Genomic DNA, 20,980 nt, shown 5'->3' with positions numbered 1-20,980 from the left:
ATATTCATTTTATATTTTTTTGAACAGATATATTTATTCGGGATGAGAATGCTTCAGTGTCAATTTGGTCTCCAAATTATCCGAATAACTACTACAACAATTGGAATACTTTATGGGTGGTTAGTACCACACCAGGCTCGATGATCCGTCTTGACTTCATTGATTTTCGACTTGAAAGTGGCTTTGATTATTTGTCCATTGGATTTACAGAAAATATCTATGAAATAAGGTTTACAAGCACATACTATTATGATGTAGTGTCCAAAAGCAACGTAATGTGGATAAAGTTTACCACAGATGGTAGTGTAACATATAGAGGATTTAATGCAACATTAACAGCAGTTGTTCCATACGGTAAGTTGTTGATTGTAACTTGTTATTCAACAAATCGTACCTTTATTTTAAATACAACACTCAAAGCGGGGTTGAGAGTATAATAATGTAAATATTGTAAAATAAACAGTAGTATACTATGAATAAATATGATACAAAATTGTGGATAATGGGATGTTCGCAATGGTATCAATGGATATCCAAATGGTAATGGAGAAAACATTGGTGAGATTAAAGATGAACTTAGAAGAAAAAAAATTAGACTTATTTCGAATTTAAATTGTTGTTATACAAGACGCCCAAATGGCGTATGGGATATCATTATTTTTATGTAACATCCAGAATTTGTGCTATAAAGATCAATCAATGTTTATGTACAAGATACAACTTGTTTTTTTTTTTATTATTATAATTGTTACCATACATGAGACAACCATGAAGTTAGTTACAGAAATGTATTTGAAATCATACATTGATATCTGTCTTTAAGAAATCAATTAATCACGTTGGAAATTAAACAAAAGGCATGACGTGTGGAAATATATTTAATTTATTTGACTGTAATTTTATTGGATGTGTATATCCTTACATCATAATATACATACAGTCAATCGATCGTGGCTTTTGTGTGTACAAATGATTAGTCCAGCAACAAAGAACAGCAACTTTTCTCCATGCTCAAAATAACGAATTAATTGGAGTAAATATAAATTTTCTACACAACTCATGGCAGTTTGCGTATGTCAAATGTTACCTATTATTTTCTTCAGGTCATAATGGCATAATCTTTTTCTGTGGGCATTTTCTAACGTACGTTTGTCGTGTGGATAACTAACTCGTCAAAGTGACGAGTTCAAATCTAGTTAACCTTTTTTTTAGTAACAGATGATATGCAACATGGCAATAATAGTAAAAAGGTATTTTATTTTGGTTTTTTTTCTTACAGTTTGTGATGATACCCAAATATCTCTTAAAAATGAAAACCGTTCATATTCATTTTGGTCTCCAAATTATCCGAATAATTACTACAACAATTTAGACTGTCAATGGATTGTAAACACCACATCGGACTTGGTCATTCGTCTTGAGTTCACCGACTTTCAACTGCAGGCCAATAGTGACGTTTTGTTTATTGGCTTTACAGAAAATAACTATAACATTAGTTTTACAGGCACATATTATTATGATGTAGTGTCCAAAGGCAACGTAATGTGGATAAAGTTCTCCACAGATTATAATTTAGCATATAGAGGATTTAATGCAACAGTAACTGCAGTTGTCCCATATGGTAAGTTGTTGATTGTAACTTGTTATTAAACAAAACGTACCTTTATTTTTAAATACAACACCCAGCTTTATTTATAAATACAACACCCACAGCGGGGTTGAGAGTATAACAATTGGTAAATATTTAAAAATAAATAGTAGTATACTAGCACGAATAAATATAAATATGATACTAAAATTTGTGAAATATCGCATGTTTGCAATGGTAATGGATATCCAAATGGTAATGGACTAAACTGTGTCATTGGTAAGATCCTGTTTTCTTGTGATGTAAAGATGCATAGTTACTTTTTTTAATTAGACTTATTTCGAATTGAAACATAATATATTCCGCCCGCGTGACATATCTAGGATAGAGTATTATCTTTATGTCACATCAAGAATTTGTGATATAAAGATCAACCAATGTTTATGTAAAAAATACAATTTGTTTTTATATTTTTAAATAATTTTACCAGAAAAACATTAGTTACGAACCATGAAGTTAGTTACAGAAATGTCTTTGAAATCATACATGAATGTCTGTCTTTAAGAAATTACGTTGAAAATTAAACAAACAGGCATGATGTGTGGAAAAAATAATTTAAATTAAAGCCTAATTGACTTTTTATTCATATATACACACACACCATAATATACAAACAGTCAATTGACCGTGGCTTTTTTGTGTGTAAATGATTAGTCCAGCAACAAAGAACAACATTTTTTCACCATGCTCAAACTGGCTAATTGATTGTAGTAAATATCAATTTTCTGCACGATTCATGGCAGTTTTGTATGTCAAATAATTACCTATTATTATAGGTCATAAAATCATCATCTTTTTCTGTGCGCATTTTTTAACGTGCGTGCATGTGGCGTTTGTCGTGCGGATAACTAACTCATGACGAGTTCAAATCTAGTTAACATTGTTTTAGTAAAAGATTATATGCAACATGACAATAATAGTAAAAATGTATTTGTTTATTTTGTTATGTTTTGTTTTTACAGTTTGTGATGTTACTCAAATATCTCTTGAAAATGAAAACCGTTCATATTCATTTTGGTCTCCAAATTATCCGAATAATTACTACAACAATTTAGATTGTCTATGGATTGTAAACACCACATCGGACATGGTCATTCGTCTTGAGATCATCGACTTTCAACTTCAGACCTATGATGACATTTTGTTTATTGGCTTTACAGAAAATAACTATGAAATTAGTTTTACAGGCACATATTATTATGATGTAGTGTCCTACAACAACGTAATGTGGATAAAGTTCACCACAGATTTTAATATAGCATATAGAGGATTCTATGCAACGGTAACAGCAGTTGTTCCATATGGTAAGTTGTTGATTGTAACTTGTTATTAAACAAAACGTACCTTTATTTTTAAATACAACACCCACCTTTATTTTTAAATACAACACCCACCTTTATTTTTAAATACAACACCCACAGCGGGGTTGAGAGTATAACAATTGGTAAATATTTAAAAATAAATAGTAGTATACTAGCACGAATAGATATAAAAATCGCATGTTTGCAATGGTAACAATGGATATCCAAATGGTAATGGACTAAATTGTGTCATTGGTAAGATCCTGTTTTCTTGTGATAAGATGCTGTTTTCTTGTGATAAGATGCATAGTTACTTTTGTTTTAATTAGACGTATTTCGAATTGAAACAGTTGAGTTCTTATATATTCCGGCCCCGTGACGTATCTAGGATATAGTATTATCTTTATGTCCACATCCAGAATTTGTGACGAGTTCAAATCTAGTTAAATTGTTTTTGTAAAAGATTATATGCAACATGGCAATAATAGTAATAATGTATTTGTTTTTTTGTTTTTTTTACAGTTTGTGATGTTACTCAAATATCTCTAGAAACTGAAAACCTTCCATATTCATTGTGGTCTCCAAATTATCCGAATAATTACTTCAACAATTTAGATTGTCTATGGATTGTAAATACCACATCGGACATGGTCATTCGTCTTGAGTTCACCGACTTTCAACTTCAGCCCTATGATGTTTTGTTTATTGGCGTTACAGAAAATAGCTATGGAATCAGTTTTACAGGCACATACTATTACGATATATTGTCCTACGATAACGTAATGTGGATAAATTTTACTACAGATCATAGTTTAACGAATAGAGGATTCTATGCGACAGTAACAGCAGTTGATCTACAATCAGGTAAGCTGTTCTGTTGGTGTATTATATTTTTTTTGTTAAATAGGTCATTTTAAAGACACATAAATGTTATTCATTTTGATCAAAAATTTGATCGAAAAAAAAGTTTGTTTTCCTTATAAAAATCATAATTTAAAGTAAAAATAATTTAACCATAATTTGCTTATGAATTAGGCCTTTTTATGGTTACTGAATCTATGCTCTTAAGAAATGTGTTTGATGACTTGTAATATTTCCAATTTTGAAATCCACGCTTTAGCACTGACATTTTCATTTATTTTAAAGAATTACATTATGTCATAAGGATTAGTTTATGGTTGTTTTCCAGTCGACGTTAAACTATATGCTTAAGTTACTTTTAAATATCGATGAAACGCTTTTAACGGTTTAAAATTAAAACAAGTGTTACTAGTACGGTATAACGTATGCGAAATGTTGTTATTAAATAACAACATTTTTGGTTAATCATTTAGCTAATACTTGGTTTTCTCTAGTAGTGCAACGCATGAATAAACTATAACTTTTTCTTGCAGTTAACACTTATATAACAACAAATTTCCAAACTGGTTTTGATGGTTGGTATCAAGAAATGGGTGATGATTTTGATTGGTCACGGAGGTCTGGCTCTACGCCATCATATAACACTGGACCAACAAACGGTCCTTCTGGGGAATTTTGTAAGTTTGTCGGGTAATGTCAATAAAAGTTTAGTTGAGCTAAAATATTTCTACTAAATAAATAAGTTTTGAAATGCTTCCTTTTTTTTATGATTTAAAACACTTCAACTAATCTTGTGCAGCACGGTGCCTTTACATTGTGGATTACTTATTATTTGCCATTATTATATTGCTACCATTGCATGTATTTAAAACATTTCTACTAAATAAATAAGTTTTTAAATGTTTCCTTTTTTTATGATTTAAAACACTTAAACTAATCTCATCGTGTGCAGTACGTTGCTTTTACATTGTGGATTACTTATTATATTATTTTCCATTATTTATACGAGTAATATAAATAAAATAGCCGATTTCCTAATCTCATCCCACATTCCATTTTGTATCTAAAACACATTTTGTGTCTGTATATAACAATTTAATTTATTTGGATTGGAATTCCAAAGCCAAACTTGTTGAGACATTTAACGATAAAGCATCTATCTAAAGTGACTAAAGCTCTGGTAAATCTAGTAAAGCTGGTATTGTATGTATATAATGTATTTATATTATGCTAAATGGAAATTATTATTTTTCATTAACTTAAAAATGTTCATCATTTTGTATACTATTAATATTAACTTTTTTTATTTGTTTTCTAAATATACAGCTGATTATTATGTCTATATTGAAACATCATATACCAATTATGGAATGGCAGCTCGCCTAAGAAGTCCATTGCTACCACCAAGTCGAAATCTAACATTATCCTTTTACTACCACATGTACGGAAATACTATTGGAACTCTGAATGTTTACAGCACATCGGACTTGGGCGACACACTTTTATGGTCAAGATATGGTAACCAGGGAAATTTTTGGCTTAATGGTATTATCAAATTTAGACACACTGGTGATGAAGACAATTACATTGTATTCGAAGGCGTTTCGGGAAGTTCATATACTGGAGATATTGCAATTGATAGTATTTATATTGGGGGTAGGTAGTTTTCAGATTCAAATTAAATTATATATACATCTAAAAACATACTGTACAATGAAATCGGATCAGCTCGAAGAACTATAATATGTAATTTTACTAAACATAAAATCATTATATATCACAGTTAAAACTGTAATTGGTTAATTTCAACCGAAATTAAGATTATTTATGTATTGCTTTTTAATTAGATTGCGACTTCTATTGTCATGATGGAACATGTTTAGATGAATCGCTTGTTTGTAATGGTAAAAGTGAATGTCCAAATGGTGACGATGAAGTAAACTGCGTCATTGGTAAGATCCTATCTGAATTATTTTTGTTGGTGATTTAAAGATGCATTGGATTGGTTATATTCTGGAACATTTTTTTACATGCATAGGACACTTGCATAGCTTGTACTAAAATCAATCAATGGTTGTGTACATATATACAATTTGTTTCCTTTTTTTACCATATATAAGTTTTGAAACTGAGAGGATTAGTCTCTATTAATTATATAACATTTTTGCATACAGGCATTTATTACGCACGAAGAATTAGTAATAAACTTTTGCAGTGTTGGGAGGTCATACGTCTACTCGTATCTTACGTTGTTGGCAGCTGGCGTGTTAATCGACTTGCGCATGCGCAAATCATAAAATTACATCATGCAATATTTGTCAACATAGTGAAGAAAACATTAAAAAAACATTAAGTACAACATGGCAATATCGGTAAAATGCATTTATTAATTTTGTTTGTTTTTACAGAATGTGGTGTTACTCAAATATCTCTTGAAAATAAAAACCTTTCGTATTCATTTTGGTCTCCAAATTATCCGAATAATTACTACAACAAATTAGATTGTCAATGGATTGTAAACACCACGTCGGACATGATCATTCGTCTTGAGTTCACCGACTTTCAACTTCAGGCCTATGATGTTGTGCGTGTTGGCTTTACAGAAAATAGCTATGAAACAAGTTTTACAGGCACATACTATTACGATATATTGTCATATGATAACGTAATGTGGATAAATTTTACTACAGATGGTAGTATAACGGATACAGGATTTTATGCAACAGTAACAGCAGTTGATCGACAATTAGGTGAGCCTTTGAGTGTTAAAGATAATTATATTATCTTCCCCATAAACAAAATTATTTTAAACATTTTTTTAAAAGGCATGTCATATTAAAGTTATTCACTTTGATCAAAAAATGTATAAAGAAACAGTTTGTTACCTGATAAAATCTTTAAAAAAGCAGGTTGGCTTCAGGTTTAGTATAACCTGAATTCGCTCATGAAGTATGCCTATTGTATGGGTACTGAATGTATGCTCTCAATGTATGTGATTGATGAATATGTTACTATTACGTTATAACGTATTCAAAATGTTTAATTAATATTGGTTAATCATGTAGCTAATACAGTGTTTGCTCTATAGTGAACTCATGAATAAAATACTTTTTTTTTGCAGTTAACAATTATATAACAACCGATTTCCAAGCTGGTTTTGATGGTTGGTATCAAGAATATGATGATAATTTTGATTGGACACGGAGGACTGGCTCTACACCAAACTATTACACTGGACCGACAAACGGCCCCTCGGGGTATTTTAGTAAGTTTATGGGGTAATGTAAATAAAAGTTTAGTTTTGTTAAGCAAAATATTTCTACAAAATACAATTTTATTAGTAGTGTCTAATTTCTAATTTTAAAATGGTACATACAGTATACGTTTCTATGATTTGTAACGTAACAGTTGTACTGGAATTTTTGTCCATGCTATCTTAAAAAGTGGTATTTCGTTAATTGGAACCAATCAACCTTTAGTTTTAAAAACAATAATCTCATCTTGTGAAGTATGGTGCCTTTACATTATGTCTTCTCATTATTTGTCATTATGTATACGAGTAATATAAATATAATAGCAGATAGTGACATTATTGTCTCCATTTTGTTTCTGTAACAGATTCTGTGTCTGTACCAATTAATAATTTATTTGAATTTGGATTGTAATTCCAAAGCCAAACTTGTTGACATTAAATAATGTGTCTATCTAAAGTGTCTAAAGCTCAGAAAGCTGGTATTGTATGTATTGTATTGATAATATGCTGGAAGGATTAACGACATGTAACAAAACTCATTATTATTATTTCTCCATATTCAACATAAATCTCTGTCAACACTATCGAACTTTATGGTTTAAAAAAATAGATGTGCCAATATATGGACACGATTATAATGATCACTATTTGGGTATATGACTACCATATTTGGGCACATCACACTTGTTTTGTCAAACTAGTGTGATAGTGTAGACAGATAGCTTAAGTCCTAACCATTCATCATTTGTATACTATTAATATTGAATTTTGTTTGTTTTCCACACACACAGATGATTATTATGTGTATATTGAAACATTTTCTACCAGTTATGGAAGTGCAGCTCGCCTGAGAAGTCCATCGCTACCCCAAAAACAAAATTTAACATTATCCTTTTACTACCACATGTACGGAATTACTATTGGAACTCTGAATGTTTACAGCACATCAGGCTTGGGCGACACACTTTTATGGTCAAGATATGGTAACCAGGGAAATACATGGTTTAATGATGTTGTCAAATTTAGACACACTGGTGATCGAGGCAATTACATCGTATTCGAAGGCATTTCCGGTGGTTATTATGGGGATATTGCAATTGATAATATTTATATTGGAGGTAGGTACATCAATAAGGCTGTGAATAAAATTGTCCAATTTATAATTCAGATTCAGACTCAGATTAAATGTATTATCATGTACAAAACATACAATGAAAGCGTATCTATATAACATAAGTAATAGTAAACAAAACACATTTATTAATTTCTCGAAGCCTTGGTAGCAACCGGTTAAAACATGAAGATGTGGTATGTGATATAATGTAGCGTAAACTAGATGACGTAAAATGGAAATTACCTAGATGAAAAAAGTAACTGATAGAAATTGCTTTCATTATTATAAGTTTATTATACATGGTTGTTATTTAATGTTATTCTATACCGACTCCACGGCATTTCTATTATTTAGTGTGAATGATCTTTTTATAAACTATAATTCAGCAAAGTTTTTTATTTAGATTGCGACTTCTATTGTCAAGATGGAACATGTTTAGAAGAATCGCTTGTTTGTAGTGGTAACAGTGAATGTCCAAACGGTGAAGATGAAGTAAACTGTGTCATTGGTAAGATGATTTGTTTGTGATTTAAAGATGCATAGTCACTTTTTATTAATGCGAGACTTCCTTTAAATTAAACTGCTTTTATATTCCGCACGCGGGCGTATCTGGGATATTATATACTGTGTTAAATGTGTCTCTCTAATTTAAATGCCTTTTTGTTCTAAATTAGTACATATATATCTCTCCAAAAATGTACTCCATCGCAGTCATAACAATAACATTGACGACGAAAATACAAAATAGGTGGCGCTGTTGTATTTCAAAAGCAATAGAATAAAAAAAATATAAATCCAAACGCTAACAGATTTTTTTCTTTGTACACAAAAAATTAATATTAAACGATCGTTTAATAGTGCGTACTATTGCACGCCATGTGACCCACAATCGTCCAATCAAATGATAGGAATTTATTTAGGTGTTATATAATACAGAATAATAATTTCCCGTATGTGCGTCTAGTACTCGTATCTCAGTGAAATAGAGAATGGCAAAATGTTACTAAACATGTTCTCAAATTTAGCAGTTAACGTCTTAATCGAAACTTGCGCATGCGGAAATCATAAACATGACTTTCTACGATATAAGTAGACATAATGGACGTGCAAATCAAAAAGTACGTACGTCGTTCATGGTTGCTACTACTCCATATTTTATGTTTTTGATATCAACTCTGTTTTAAAGAAAGAAGAAACCACAACATAGTAATTTCGGTAAAGTAAAATGAATATATTTATTTGTTATTTATACAGAATGTGATGTTACTCAAATAACTCTTGAAGATAAAAACGTTTCATATTCTTTTTGGTCTCCAAATTATCCGAATAACTACTACAACACCTTAAGTTGTCTATGGATGGTAAACACCACATCGGACATGGTCATTCGCCTTGAGTTCACCGACTTTCAACTGCAGCCCTATGATGCTGTGTTAATTGGCTTTACAGAAAATAGCTATGAAATTAATTTTACAGGCACATATTATTATGATGTAGTGTCCTATAACAACCTAATGTGGATAAATTTCACTACAGATGGTAGTATAACGGATAAAGGATTTAACGCAACAGTAACAGCGCTTGATCCACAAGGTAGTAATTAAACAATATATTTGTAAATATAATAACCATAGAGATAATTCATACGACAATGTTGCAACATCTAATTTTGGCTTTAATACCACGTCTGCTTTTTATGCTAAACTAGGCCTGCCTGCTGCTACCACTTGTTTTTTTTTTGCATAACGGATCATATATTTAGTATAAAAAATGACACTTATTGATCTTAACTTATTATTGTGAAGTATTCATCCGTACCTAATTTGTTTCTTAGGAAAGTTATGATTCAATATTTCCACATGTTACAACAATTTTAATATTAATTTTACTTCATATTATTCTTTTTCAAGTTCTTATAATAAAATTGAACTGCAAGAAAAAGAACTTAACTAAACAAAAGAGAAATCAAAATCCGATTTTACAACATAAAATCACCTATGAAAACTCAACAATTATAAATGTCATCAGGGAAAAGTATGGTGGTATACATTTATTGACTGGAAGATTGTCTACACTCATATTGAACATTTAGTCAAAGTACAACATGTTTTAAGCCAGCGTAGAGTCAGAGTAAACAATATACCGAGCCATACAAATATGGAACAAACTTTTAAATAAATTGCAGCACTATATATCCACAATAATATGAACTTAGATATATTACCTCCATCAAAGAGGTCTTTATCTGTAGGCTCTTTATAATATGTCTTGATAGATAAACAAGCTGTATTGTTTGGCTTGTAATATATTTAAGGATTAGTTTTAGAAGTTTAAAAAAATAATTAAGTTGGAGGTTATTTTAAATGTTCCTATTGCACAGTATGCACACTATAATGTGCCTACTGACAACAATTTACAAAGTAAATAACTTTCTTTTTACATTATGTAAACGTCAACGCTCCCAAAGTTAAAATAATAAAACTGTGTTTTTGACTACGTTATAATAAGTATTGAATTGGTTAATCATGTTGCTAATACTGGTTTGCGTCATTTATTAATAAATAACTTCTTCTTTGCAGTTAACATTGATATAAAGACAGATTTCCAGACTGATTTTGATGGTTGGACTCAAGAAAATGATGATGATTTTGATTGGACACGGAGGGCTGGCTCTACACCATCATCTAACACTGGACCGACAAACGGTCATTCAGGATATGAAGGTGGGTTTGTAGGACTATGAATAAACATAATATATATCTAAAGTTTGGAATTCATTCTCAAAAGATCAGTGTACACGCCATTTAATGATGTTTAAATTAATGAGAATTAAAGCTCTACCACTGTCGTGATGGACAAAACAAATTGAATATCGTATGTTCAAAGTCTATGCAACTATGTAAGTCACAGAATATTCAATACTGTTAGACCTTTATTTTCAGGTAGCGGTATTTCTACATAAAAATGGTTTAATAGTAAGACTGTATATCAAATAAATTCAAGTTTCAAATCTTTTTTAAATAGAAAATTCTAAAATGTACTGAATTTTAAATAATTTGTGCTATAAGAGAATGGTTTTATTATTCTAAACTATACCCATTGCCAGCAATAATACACTCGTATCTAAAACATATAAATATAGAAATTTCTCAAAAACAGTAAATAATTTTTGTTTAGTTATTATTTTAATTGTATTTATTTTTTACTATATAACTATTTGTTTCGATTACTACGTAGGCCTTATGTAAACTGAATCATAAGTGCCCATACGTTATGGAATGTCAGTTCGCTTAGGACTAGACAGTATTACTTTCCTAATTATTTTTATATACATTTTTACTGCAAAATGCACCGATCTGTACAGTCATACAATGTATAATCACCGTTGTGACTGTTTTTATTTCTATTTACACAGCTGATTATTATGTCTATATTGAAACATCACCCATTGGTTCTGGATTGACAGCTCGCCTTAGAAGTCCATTGCTACCACCAAGTCAAAATGTATTTTTATCCTTTTACTACCATATGTATGGAAGTACTATTAGAACTCTCAACGTTTATAGAAAATCTTACTTGAGTGAAGAATTGTTATGGTCAAGAAATGGTAACCAAGGGAATTTATGGCGACTTGGTGTAGTACAATTCTCACAATCTGGTTATAACAACTACATCGTATTCGAAGGAATTTCGGGAAGTTCATATACCGGAGATATTGCGATAGATGATATTTATATTAGTGATACCGGTATGTAATAAAACGGGTTTTTTTAATTTTATAATGTTAATTTTAATAGAACTGATTTATCGAACCTGGTGGGCGAATGCTGTAAAGGCAAGGGTGCGGCAAACTATATCCATATTAAAATCGACACAGGTTCTTGACTAAGTTCTGGTTGTAGAACAAGTCTTCTAAGACAAGTACTTAAAACTTTAGGTCCAGCGTACACATTTGGCTCGTGTGCCTTTTACAGAACTGGAATATTAGGGGTTTACCCCGGTATAGGGTTACTGGTTCTATTCATCCATTGTCTCTGTGGATAGACAGATAAGCACCTTTTCAGCAGTTCGACAAAGTGACCTCAGTTGAGATAATATGTGTATGTGTAACCTAGTCAACTGCTCTTTGATTCAAGAAAGCCAATTGGCTAAAAGTAGGTAAAATAATCACGAGATGGGAGAAATGATCGCATCCCAACTACAGATAAAGCCTTTGATCTAGATAGCTCTGCCTCCTGTTATAGTGCTATAGTAAACTGTAATCATTACTACTTATCAATTGGCTTTATCGTGTCATTTGCACCACCAATCTATCGCTTTCACTGTTATTATTATTACATTATATTTGAAAGCATTTTTTGTTTAAGTAGCGTTTGTTTTGTTTTTCTTAATAGAGAATTTCAGATGTGACAATGTTTTTATTACTACTTGCATTACGTAAAACAATTAACTTAATTAAACATCAGCTTTGTAGCCATTGTTTTCACCGTTTTTTCTTAATAGAGCATTTCATATGTGATGGTATGATAATATCATTGGCTAACGTGTGTGATGGACATGTGGATTGCCAAGACTATTCAGATGAACTACAGTCATGCAGTATGTGGGATTTAGTTTTTATTTTACAGAAAGTATAATTTTTGTTACTTTAAATGTATAAAACAGAAATTGTAATACATGTTTCTTTTATGCAGATTGTACTGGTGATGATTACATATGTAACAACGAAGTGTGTGTTTCAAATACCAGTCGATGTGATAGAATAAACAGCTGTGGTGATTGGTCAGATGAATTGGATTGTTGGGAAGGTAAGATTCAAATTTGAAGTTTAGCATGACCTGCTACATTATCATATCTGTGTTTACCGATATTGAAATATTGTGTACATTTGAACATTCAATTAATTAATTTTAATTTATATTTAATCTTAAATTCCTTTAAAAAAAATCTTATTATTTGTTATATATAGTTAATTGGTATTTTAATATTTCAACTGTCAACTTTTTTATATTTATATATATATATAAGTCATTGTCTTGTCATACCGTATTTTTCTGTGGATCTCTAATGAATAGCTCGGCTGGATGTACCACCTTTGTTAAACATTTTTGAAATAAATAAATAAATTCACAGGCAAAACCATTGAAGTCAATTAAAATAATAATGATAATCATTTTGATGTGATAGATAATGATGAGGAATGTGGATTACAGCCATTGTTATCTGGATCTGGAGATAATCAACCTATTGGCGATAAGTATGCAGCTCCGGGAAAGTGGCCATGGATAGTAGCAATTGAGTATTACGGTTCCTATAAATGCACAGGAGTGTTAATAAATGAAACATGGGTTTTGGCTTCAGCTAGTTGTGTGTAAGAATAATTATATTTAACATTGTTAAATTACGGTGCTCACTTCATGGTCATTCTGATGGTTTATATTTAATGATTAACAACCTATTAATGTGATCTATTACAATCAAAATTAATCTTTTTCTATAATCTATAAAAAATGTATAAACTATAAAACTGTTTGTTGACCACACACTTCATTTTACGATTGAAATACCAGCCATATATTTAAATTATTTAACAGCATTATCATATAATAGTTAATGGTACGCATACTAAAAAAATGCATTTTATTTAGAACTGTTATTATATTTAAATTACAGATATAGCTACTATTCTGTCAGACTTGGTGCGGTCGATAGATTTGAGAAAACGGTGTTTCTTGAAGAGATAGATATAGCTGAAATATATCCACATCCAGAATATAGTTCGTCATCTACAACAAACAATAACATTGCTTTGGTACAGCTGGCAAGACCAGTGAATTATAGTGCATTTATACAACCCGCATGTTATGGCGAGGAATTTGAAGCTGGGACTGAATGTGTGAGTGCCGGATGGGGAAATGTTTACGTCGGTGGTATGTTATTATTATACTGTTCACATTATACCTTGTCTAAATAGAAAATGTATTATAAGCGGAGTTATGTATGTTGACTATAGTATCTCAATTTTATTTCTTGATAAACAGTTTATTTTTTTTTTAACTTCTCACTAACTCTGTTAGTGAAGAATCTGGACCAACAGGTGCCACCTCTATAAAATGGTCCAGTTCCAATTGCACAGTGGCTGTGTGTGACATTGGCTGTGTTTGTGTGGACTAGTACACCGGGGTAACCCCCTACTCACCCCCTACTCACCCCCTACTCGTCTCGAAAGATGTACTAGGTTCTTTAATGTGCACATGAGATACATATGTGTACACTGAAGACTACCACCAGAACCCCACTAAATAAATAAATAGCAAACAAATAGCTGTGTAAATGCTATACCTGATACAGCAATAATAGCAATTAATAGCAAACAAATAGCTGTGTAATTGCTATACATGATACAGCAATAATAACAATTAATAGCAAACAAATAGCTGTGTAATTGCTATACCTTTTACAGCAATAATAGCAAATAATAACAAACAAATAGCTGTGTAATTGCTATACCTGATACAGCAATAATAGCAAATAATAGCAAATTAATAGCTGTGTAATTGCTATACCTGATACAACAATAATAGCAAATAATAGCAAACAAATAGCTGTGTAATTGCTATACCTGATACAGCAATAATAGCAAATAATAGCAAACAAATAGCTGTGTAATTGCTATACCTGATACAGCAATAATAGCAAATAATTAGCAAACAAATAGCTGTGTAATTGCTATACCTGATACAGCAATAATAGCAAATAATAGCAAACAAATAGCTGTATAATTTCTATACCTGATACAGCAATAATAGCAATTAATAACAAACAAATAGCTGTGTATATTGCAAAAATAACAACTAATAGCAAACAAATAGCTGTATAATTGCTATACCTGATACAGCAATAATAGCAAACAAATAGCTGTGTAATTGCTATACCTGATACAGCAATAATAGCAAATAATAGCAAACAAATAGCTGTGTAATTGCAAAAAATAGCAAATAATAGCAAACAAATAGCTGTGTAATTGCTATACCTGATACAGCAATAACAGCAAATAATAGCAAACAAATAGCTGTGTAATTGCTATTGCTGTTCTATCACTATCCTACTGTGACACATTGGTCACTTGCCTGAAACCTCAGCTATAGCTGCTATAGTTGCTATACCTGATACAGCAATAATACCAATTAATAGCAAACAAATAGCTGTGTAATTGCTATACTGATCCAGCAATAATATAGCAAATAATAGCAAACAAATAGCTGTATAATTGCTATACCCTTGCCGATGTTATGACTACGTAATTACGGTTCCACTTTCTTAACCGCTCGGCCACCACTCACTCACCACTCACTCACTACTCACTCACTTAACCGCTCGGCCACCACTCACTCATTCACTTTATTAATTGTATGAACATTTTTGATAAATACACGTACAATAAACATACAGATACAATAAGAAAACGTCTTATATGCATATTTGGAAGTTCTGTAAAATAATAATTATATCTAATTGTGAGAGGCTTTAATCCCAAATTGTTTATCTTAGTCCCGTCAGCCATCATTTGAATTAGGTTAGGGGGTGAGTTTTGTTTATGTTTAGATTATTCCATAAACTGATCCTTTGTAGAATAGAAATATTTTTTGTATTATTCTTCTGTCTTTCTTTCGTAAGTCGTTCTTTATGCTAAAAATATCTATGTTAACACTCAAAAATATATTTAACAGTAAGACAATATACTAACATTTTTCAGGTTCGACAACAGATATAATGCAAGAAATCAAGGTGTCAATTGTAAACCAAACTGTATGTGACAATTATTGGTATAATTCAGATGTTTCAAATAGTACACTCTGTGCAAATGAGGAAGAATTTGAACGTGACCGTTGTCAAGTGAGTTTTTTTAATTAAATACATAGAAATTGTAATTTTTTTTCTATACAATTTGTTCATACTATTTTTAAAATCTCTTTTGTACATCCTAGTATTTGACTGTAAATGCCTTAAATCAACATTGTTCAATCTTTGGTGTTATCAGTATATTGATACCAATGTCTAATTGAAATAAAAATATTGATAAAAAATATTAATTTGAGTTTTAAATTCGGGATATATTATTCAGCAAAACCGGCTGAACCAGTTTTGCTGGTGAACCAGATTCACTTTATTTTTAATTCAATGCATTGACAACAAACAAGGACTTTTTAAAGAATTGATTAATTTTAATGGAACTAAATTGATATTTATAGCCAGGTCCATTGATGTGTAGAAAAGATAGTACCTGGTTTATTGCTGGCCTTTTAATTGAACCTGACTATGCATGCGAATTTGAACGACTTGCAAGATACACACGAGTAGACAGATTTGCAGAATTTATTGATTTATATGTGAATGAAGGTAAAAGTAATTCAACATTTATCTCTCAATGTCATTAGTTGACAATTATTTATGATTTTTATCATTATTTTTGTTCAGTAAAATAGTATTGCAGGTACTATTAATTTTTATAAGCTAACTTAATAATTATAGGTTAAATAAATTGCAGCCGCAGCATCGAACATGGTCTACAAAAAGGGATATATTTTTTTACAGAATATTTTGTATGCGAAAATGGTGATGTAATTTCAGAAGATTACGTATGTAATGGAAAAATAGATTGCAAAGATTTATCTGATGAACCATCTTCTTGCGGTATGCTTTTATTAATTTTAAGGTCGTTAGTCGTAAATCAAAAGTTCCCTATTGCCCAGAAGAGAGTAGAAAATGATCAAATACAAATCTATGAATTTGATAGATCCATACTTAAAATCGGTACCAATCGAGTCATTCGGAACCCTTTATGTTTTATGAAGTAGTCCTACGAAGTGTTCATTATAGCTAATTTAGTCAAACAAACATTTTAGACGCATACCACATATTATATATAACAGTTATTTTAAATGTACACACTTTTATGATTATAGAATGCAACTCAACAAGATGTAGCAACGGTTTGTGTTTACATAACGGGGATTCTGTATTCTGCGATGGAAATAACGACTGTGGTGATTGGTGGGATGAGATTGGCTGTTATGATTGTAGGTTATTTTGCTTTCATAAACCGGTCGCAATAAATACTGTGCAGTATCAATATGGCGTATGTTGTCAACAATGCCTTGAAAAAAAGTAAATGAAGGACGTATTTTGTTCGTAGTAGTGTTCCATCATGCTCCAGCTAAACCAAGCTATGGTTTAAATTAATTACGGTTATAGCTAGTTTATTCAAGCGTTTTTATTTAAAAGTTATTATATTAATTTTTCAAATAAATTTGAATTATGTTAGCATCCAATTTTGAATGTGGACGCCAGCAACACACAGAAAGCTTCCTTCGAATTGTTGGTGGTCAAGATTCACTTCCAAGAGAATGGCCATGGATAAGTTCATTATCATATTACGGCGGCCATAATTGTGGTGCAACTATAATAAACGACCAATGGGCGATAACTGCTGCTCACTGCCTGTAAGTAGACATACATCGTCACGTGATTCCTTATTATCTTCTTCTTCTTCATTTCTTATTGGAATGTTTAAACATTCTACGGTAGCGTGTTTACTACACATTATGTTAACGTGTTATAGTGTTGGTCTAGTATACTTTACTTTATTAAATATTTTAGACACTTTTGATCATGAAAGGAAATTTTGTTTAGTTCGTATAATATTTACAATAATTATTAGGAATTTGGGATAATTGTGCTTCTCAGGACCCAGAATATTTTTTTTTTGTATTAATGAAATTTTAAAAAGAGAAATAAACATAATACATAATTTCAATATTTCAGTGGTCCTATATATACTTTAGTGGCTGGTATAACATTATTGGACGAATCGTCATCAGTTTTTAAAATTAGTGTGGAAGTTTCTGCTATTGGTCATCCAGATTATCATAGTTCATACTATGATAATGACATCGCATTACTTAAGTTCGATTCACCGATAGAATTTAACCAATTTGTTCAGCCAATCTGTTATGGTGACAAGCAGTATCCACCGGGTACATTTTGTAAAATAGCAGGATGGGGTGATTTGTCAGAATATGGTGAGTTACGAACGATGGAAATGTGTTTCTAGACGTAGAAGAAGTGTTTGATCTATTTTAAGCTAAATATTCACTATTAGTCTTTTAAAGATATAATAAATAGAACTGAAACAGCAATATGTAACTAAGTAACTGAGATTTGTTAATGCATCCATAAGAAAATATAGTAGACATATTGTATAACAGAGTGAGATATGGACAAAAAAGAAAGGAGAGAAATGGGCAAGTAAATGCCAATCGAGCTCAACTTCCATTTCTTTTAGAAGATATCAAATCATGTAAAAATTAATTCAAATAATATCAAAGTACATAATATAGACCTACTAGTTAGCTTGGACGTTGGTACGATTTTAGTGCGAAAATAATTCACGAGTGAACAAACCCGTTTCGGCGCATAATATAGTCACGATAAGTGAGTGTATGTGTTTTGGCTAACGTTCACAATCATCATAAATTCATAACAAAAAAAAAGCAAAAACAAAAAACACTCACGAACTAATTATCTATGTTCTAAAAAAGGGGCATCTTCAAATGAATTACAAGATGCAACTGTTCAACTACTGAGCAATGACGACTGTGGTGACCTTTTAGACAGTTACAACACGATTACGGAAAACATGGTGTGTGCTGGTTATTTGGAAGGTGGAGTAGATTCATGCCAGGTAAGTTAAAATCGTTTGCCTTAACTTAAAAACAGCTAACATATTGATATTATGATATATAATGTATACTCTAATTATTTATTATCATTTTACGGAAACGTTAATTATTACCGCTATTTCATGGAATTTTATTATGTTTTGTTATTGTAATTATTTTTTTCTCATTACTTATGATAGGGTGATAGTGGTGGCCCTTTGATGTGCCGATCGGAGGACGATACATGGGATCTTGTTGGTGTCGTAAGCTGGGGAGTAGGTTGTGCTCGACCAAATAGACCTGGTGTATATGCTAGAGTGTCACGATTTACAGATTTCATTAAAGACACAATACAACAACATAGTAAGTATTGCCATCAGTTTTATTTATAACGATTTTTACATTAAAACAATCCGCGTAAAAACATGTGAACTACTTTAATAACTATTTTTATACACATTTATTTAGTATTATAGAGTGTATTCTGATAGTGGACCTAGGTTTACACCAATACAATTAACCATTCCAGGTGCCATTTACACAATATATGTAAATAATCTAGCTATAGGCCTATCTTTTATATTATGTTTATTGACATTTTCTATATTCTTTAATGATTTTTGACATGATAATATATATAATATAATATTTCTAATGATTATTTTTCTAATATTGTTATTGTAGCATGTGGTGCAACTGAACACTTTTTGGAATATAATGGAGTACTGGAATTCCTCATTCCTGTTTTCCCAAACCCTTACCCGTACGATCGACAGTGTTCTTGGGATATTATCGCGCGATATGGTCAAGTTGTATTTCTCTATTTTACCGAGTTCCACTTAGAAGATTGTTGTGCCAAAGTTACAATTGATTTGTCTCCAGATAACAGCAGTGACTCTGTATTCATTTTTAATAGCATCCACCCTCCGAGTTTATCATCTGTTAATAATCGATTACGCATTTCATTTAGTAGCAACGTTTCAAGTCCACAGGATAATTTTCAAGCTCGTATTTGGGCAGTTAACAAAGACGGTAGGCTAAATGTGTTAAACTGTTACAATATCATGCACACCTTTGAACAATGGTTCTTCACTTTTAAATTAAGTTTACATATTATTATTGAGGATGCAAAATACCAAGTGTATACATATAATGTATACTTGAATCATTGCATGTATAATTCATGTTTAAAGTATTAGTAAAGTTAATTTTGTTGTAACTTAAAATTGACTTGTATAACGTTTTTCTTTAATTAGAATTATTCAGCTGTTTGGGTGAAAGCCAACAAACTGTTCCATTATGTTGGTTCTGTGATGGAAATTATGATTGCGATAATAAGCGAGATGAACAAGACTGCAGCGGTAATGTCTATTAATAAAAAAATATAAAAACAATAGTTTATCTGTTGTATTTGTTGAATGTGAAGAATATATTTTTTTAAATTTATATCAAAATGTCCTTTTACCGCCTCGTTAAATTTAAAAGGCAATATTTTGACTCATAAACATGAATTATTTATACAATAATGGATTAATTGTTAATAATGTTATTTTTTATTTTTCAGTGTGTGATTTCAACGAATTTAATTGTACCAGTGGCGAATGCATTCCATTCTGGGAAAGATGTAATGGTGTTTTGAATTGCATTGATGACAGTGACGAAACGAATTGTGGTAAAACACTTAAGGAATATCTTGATCTGATTAAGAGTTTCTTTTTTGCCGATTCATATTCATACCAATACACACTGAACCCCATTCCTTATATCACGGGTGACATGTCGCGATCCTATCTGAGGATTAATTTTGCTTACGGAAACGGGAGTACATATGGTTCCGGAAAACTTCGACCGTCTTTATAGTGACTTGAATAATCTTCTGTATTATATATTATCCATCTATTTTCTGTTATTTTAATGCATCTGATCACTTTTTTCTATTGAAAGTATACGATTTTCTCGTAGTCAACAATATGAATACAAAGAAAATGGATATTCTTTCGTTGATATTGACATTCTATACATTGCTTTATTTCTTTAAAAAAAATATAGTTTTCTTTATAAACTCATCTATTTTTAGGCTAT

General features: G+C 31.0%; 1 protein-coding gene across 2 annotated transcripts in view; it reads left to right on the top strand.

The window, feature by feature from the left end:
* LOC140052058 (uncharacterized) overlaps window positions 1-20,980 on the top strand; it is a 58,212-nt gene that overhangs the window by 6,446 nt on the left and 30,786 nt on the right. For both annotated transcript variants that reach the window (XM_072097443.1, XM_072097442.1), the window contains exons 10-38: window positions 28-354; window positions 1,280-1,621; window positions 2,611-2,952; window positions 3,472-3,813; window positions 4,344-4,487; window positions 5,137-5,466; window positions 5,658-5,762; window positions 6,219-6,560; window positions 6,932-7,075; window positions 7,855-8,181; window positions 8,581-8,685; window positions 9,432-9,770; window positions 10,757-10,900; window positions 11,593-11,925; window positions 12,681-12,776; window positions 12,872-12,985; window positions 13,365-13,548; window positions 13,851-14,107; window positions 15,934-16,073; window positions 16,430-16,577; window positions 16,773-16,871; window positions 17,144-17,257; window positions 17,503-17,680; window positions 18,003-18,259; window positions 18,779-18,921; window positions 19,099-19,261; window positions 19,583-19,930; window positions 20,155-20,259; window positions 20,463-20,570. In XM_072097443.1, coding sequence (XP_071953544.1) covers window positions 28-354; window positions 1,280-1,621; window positions 2,611-2,952; window positions 3,472-3,813; window positions 4,344-4,487; window positions 5,137-5,466; window positions 5,658-5,762; window positions 6,219-6,560; window positions 6,932-7,075; window positions 7,855-8,181; window positions 8,581-8,685; window positions 9,432-9,770; window positions 10,757-10,900; window positions 11,593-11,925; window positions 12,681-12,776; window positions 12,872-12,985; window positions 13,365-13,548; window positions 13,851-14,107; window positions 15,934-16,073; window positions 16,430-16,577; window positions 16,773-16,871; window positions 17,144-17,257; window positions 17,503-17,680; window positions 18,003-18,259; window positions 18,779-18,921; window positions 19,099-19,261; window positions 19,583-19,930; window positions 20,155-20,259; window positions 20,463-20,570 — 6,120 coding nt within the window. The remainder of the gene's footprint in view (window positions 1-27; window positions 355-1,279; window positions 1,622-2,610; window positions 2,953-3,471; window positions 3,814-4,343; window positions 4,488-5,136; window positions 5,467-5,657; window positions 5,763-6,218; window positions 6,561-6,931; window positions 7,076-7,854; window positions 8,182-8,580; window positions 8,686-9,431; window positions 9,771-10,756; window positions 10,901-11,592; window positions 11,926-12,680; window positions 12,777-12,871; window positions 12,986-13,364; window positions 13,549-13,850; window positions 14,108-15,933; window positions 16,074-16,429; window positions 16,578-16,772; window positions 16,872-17,143; window positions 17,258-17,502; window positions 17,681-18,002; window positions 18,260-18,778; window positions 18,922-19,098; window positions 19,262-19,582; window positions 19,931-20,154; window positions 20,260-20,462; window positions 20,571-20,980) is intronic.

This window comes from Antedon mediterranea, chromosome 6 (assembly GCF_964355755.1).
Source record: "Antedon mediterranea chromosome 6, ecAntMedi1.1, whole genome shotgun sequence".
Taxonomy (NCBI): Eukaryota; Metazoa; Echinodermata; class Crinoidea; order Comatulida; family Antedonidae; genus Antedon; species Antedon mediterranea.
The sequence above is the reverse complement of the archived record's forward strand: the minus strand, read 5'-3'. Positions and strand labels throughout refer to the sequence as shown.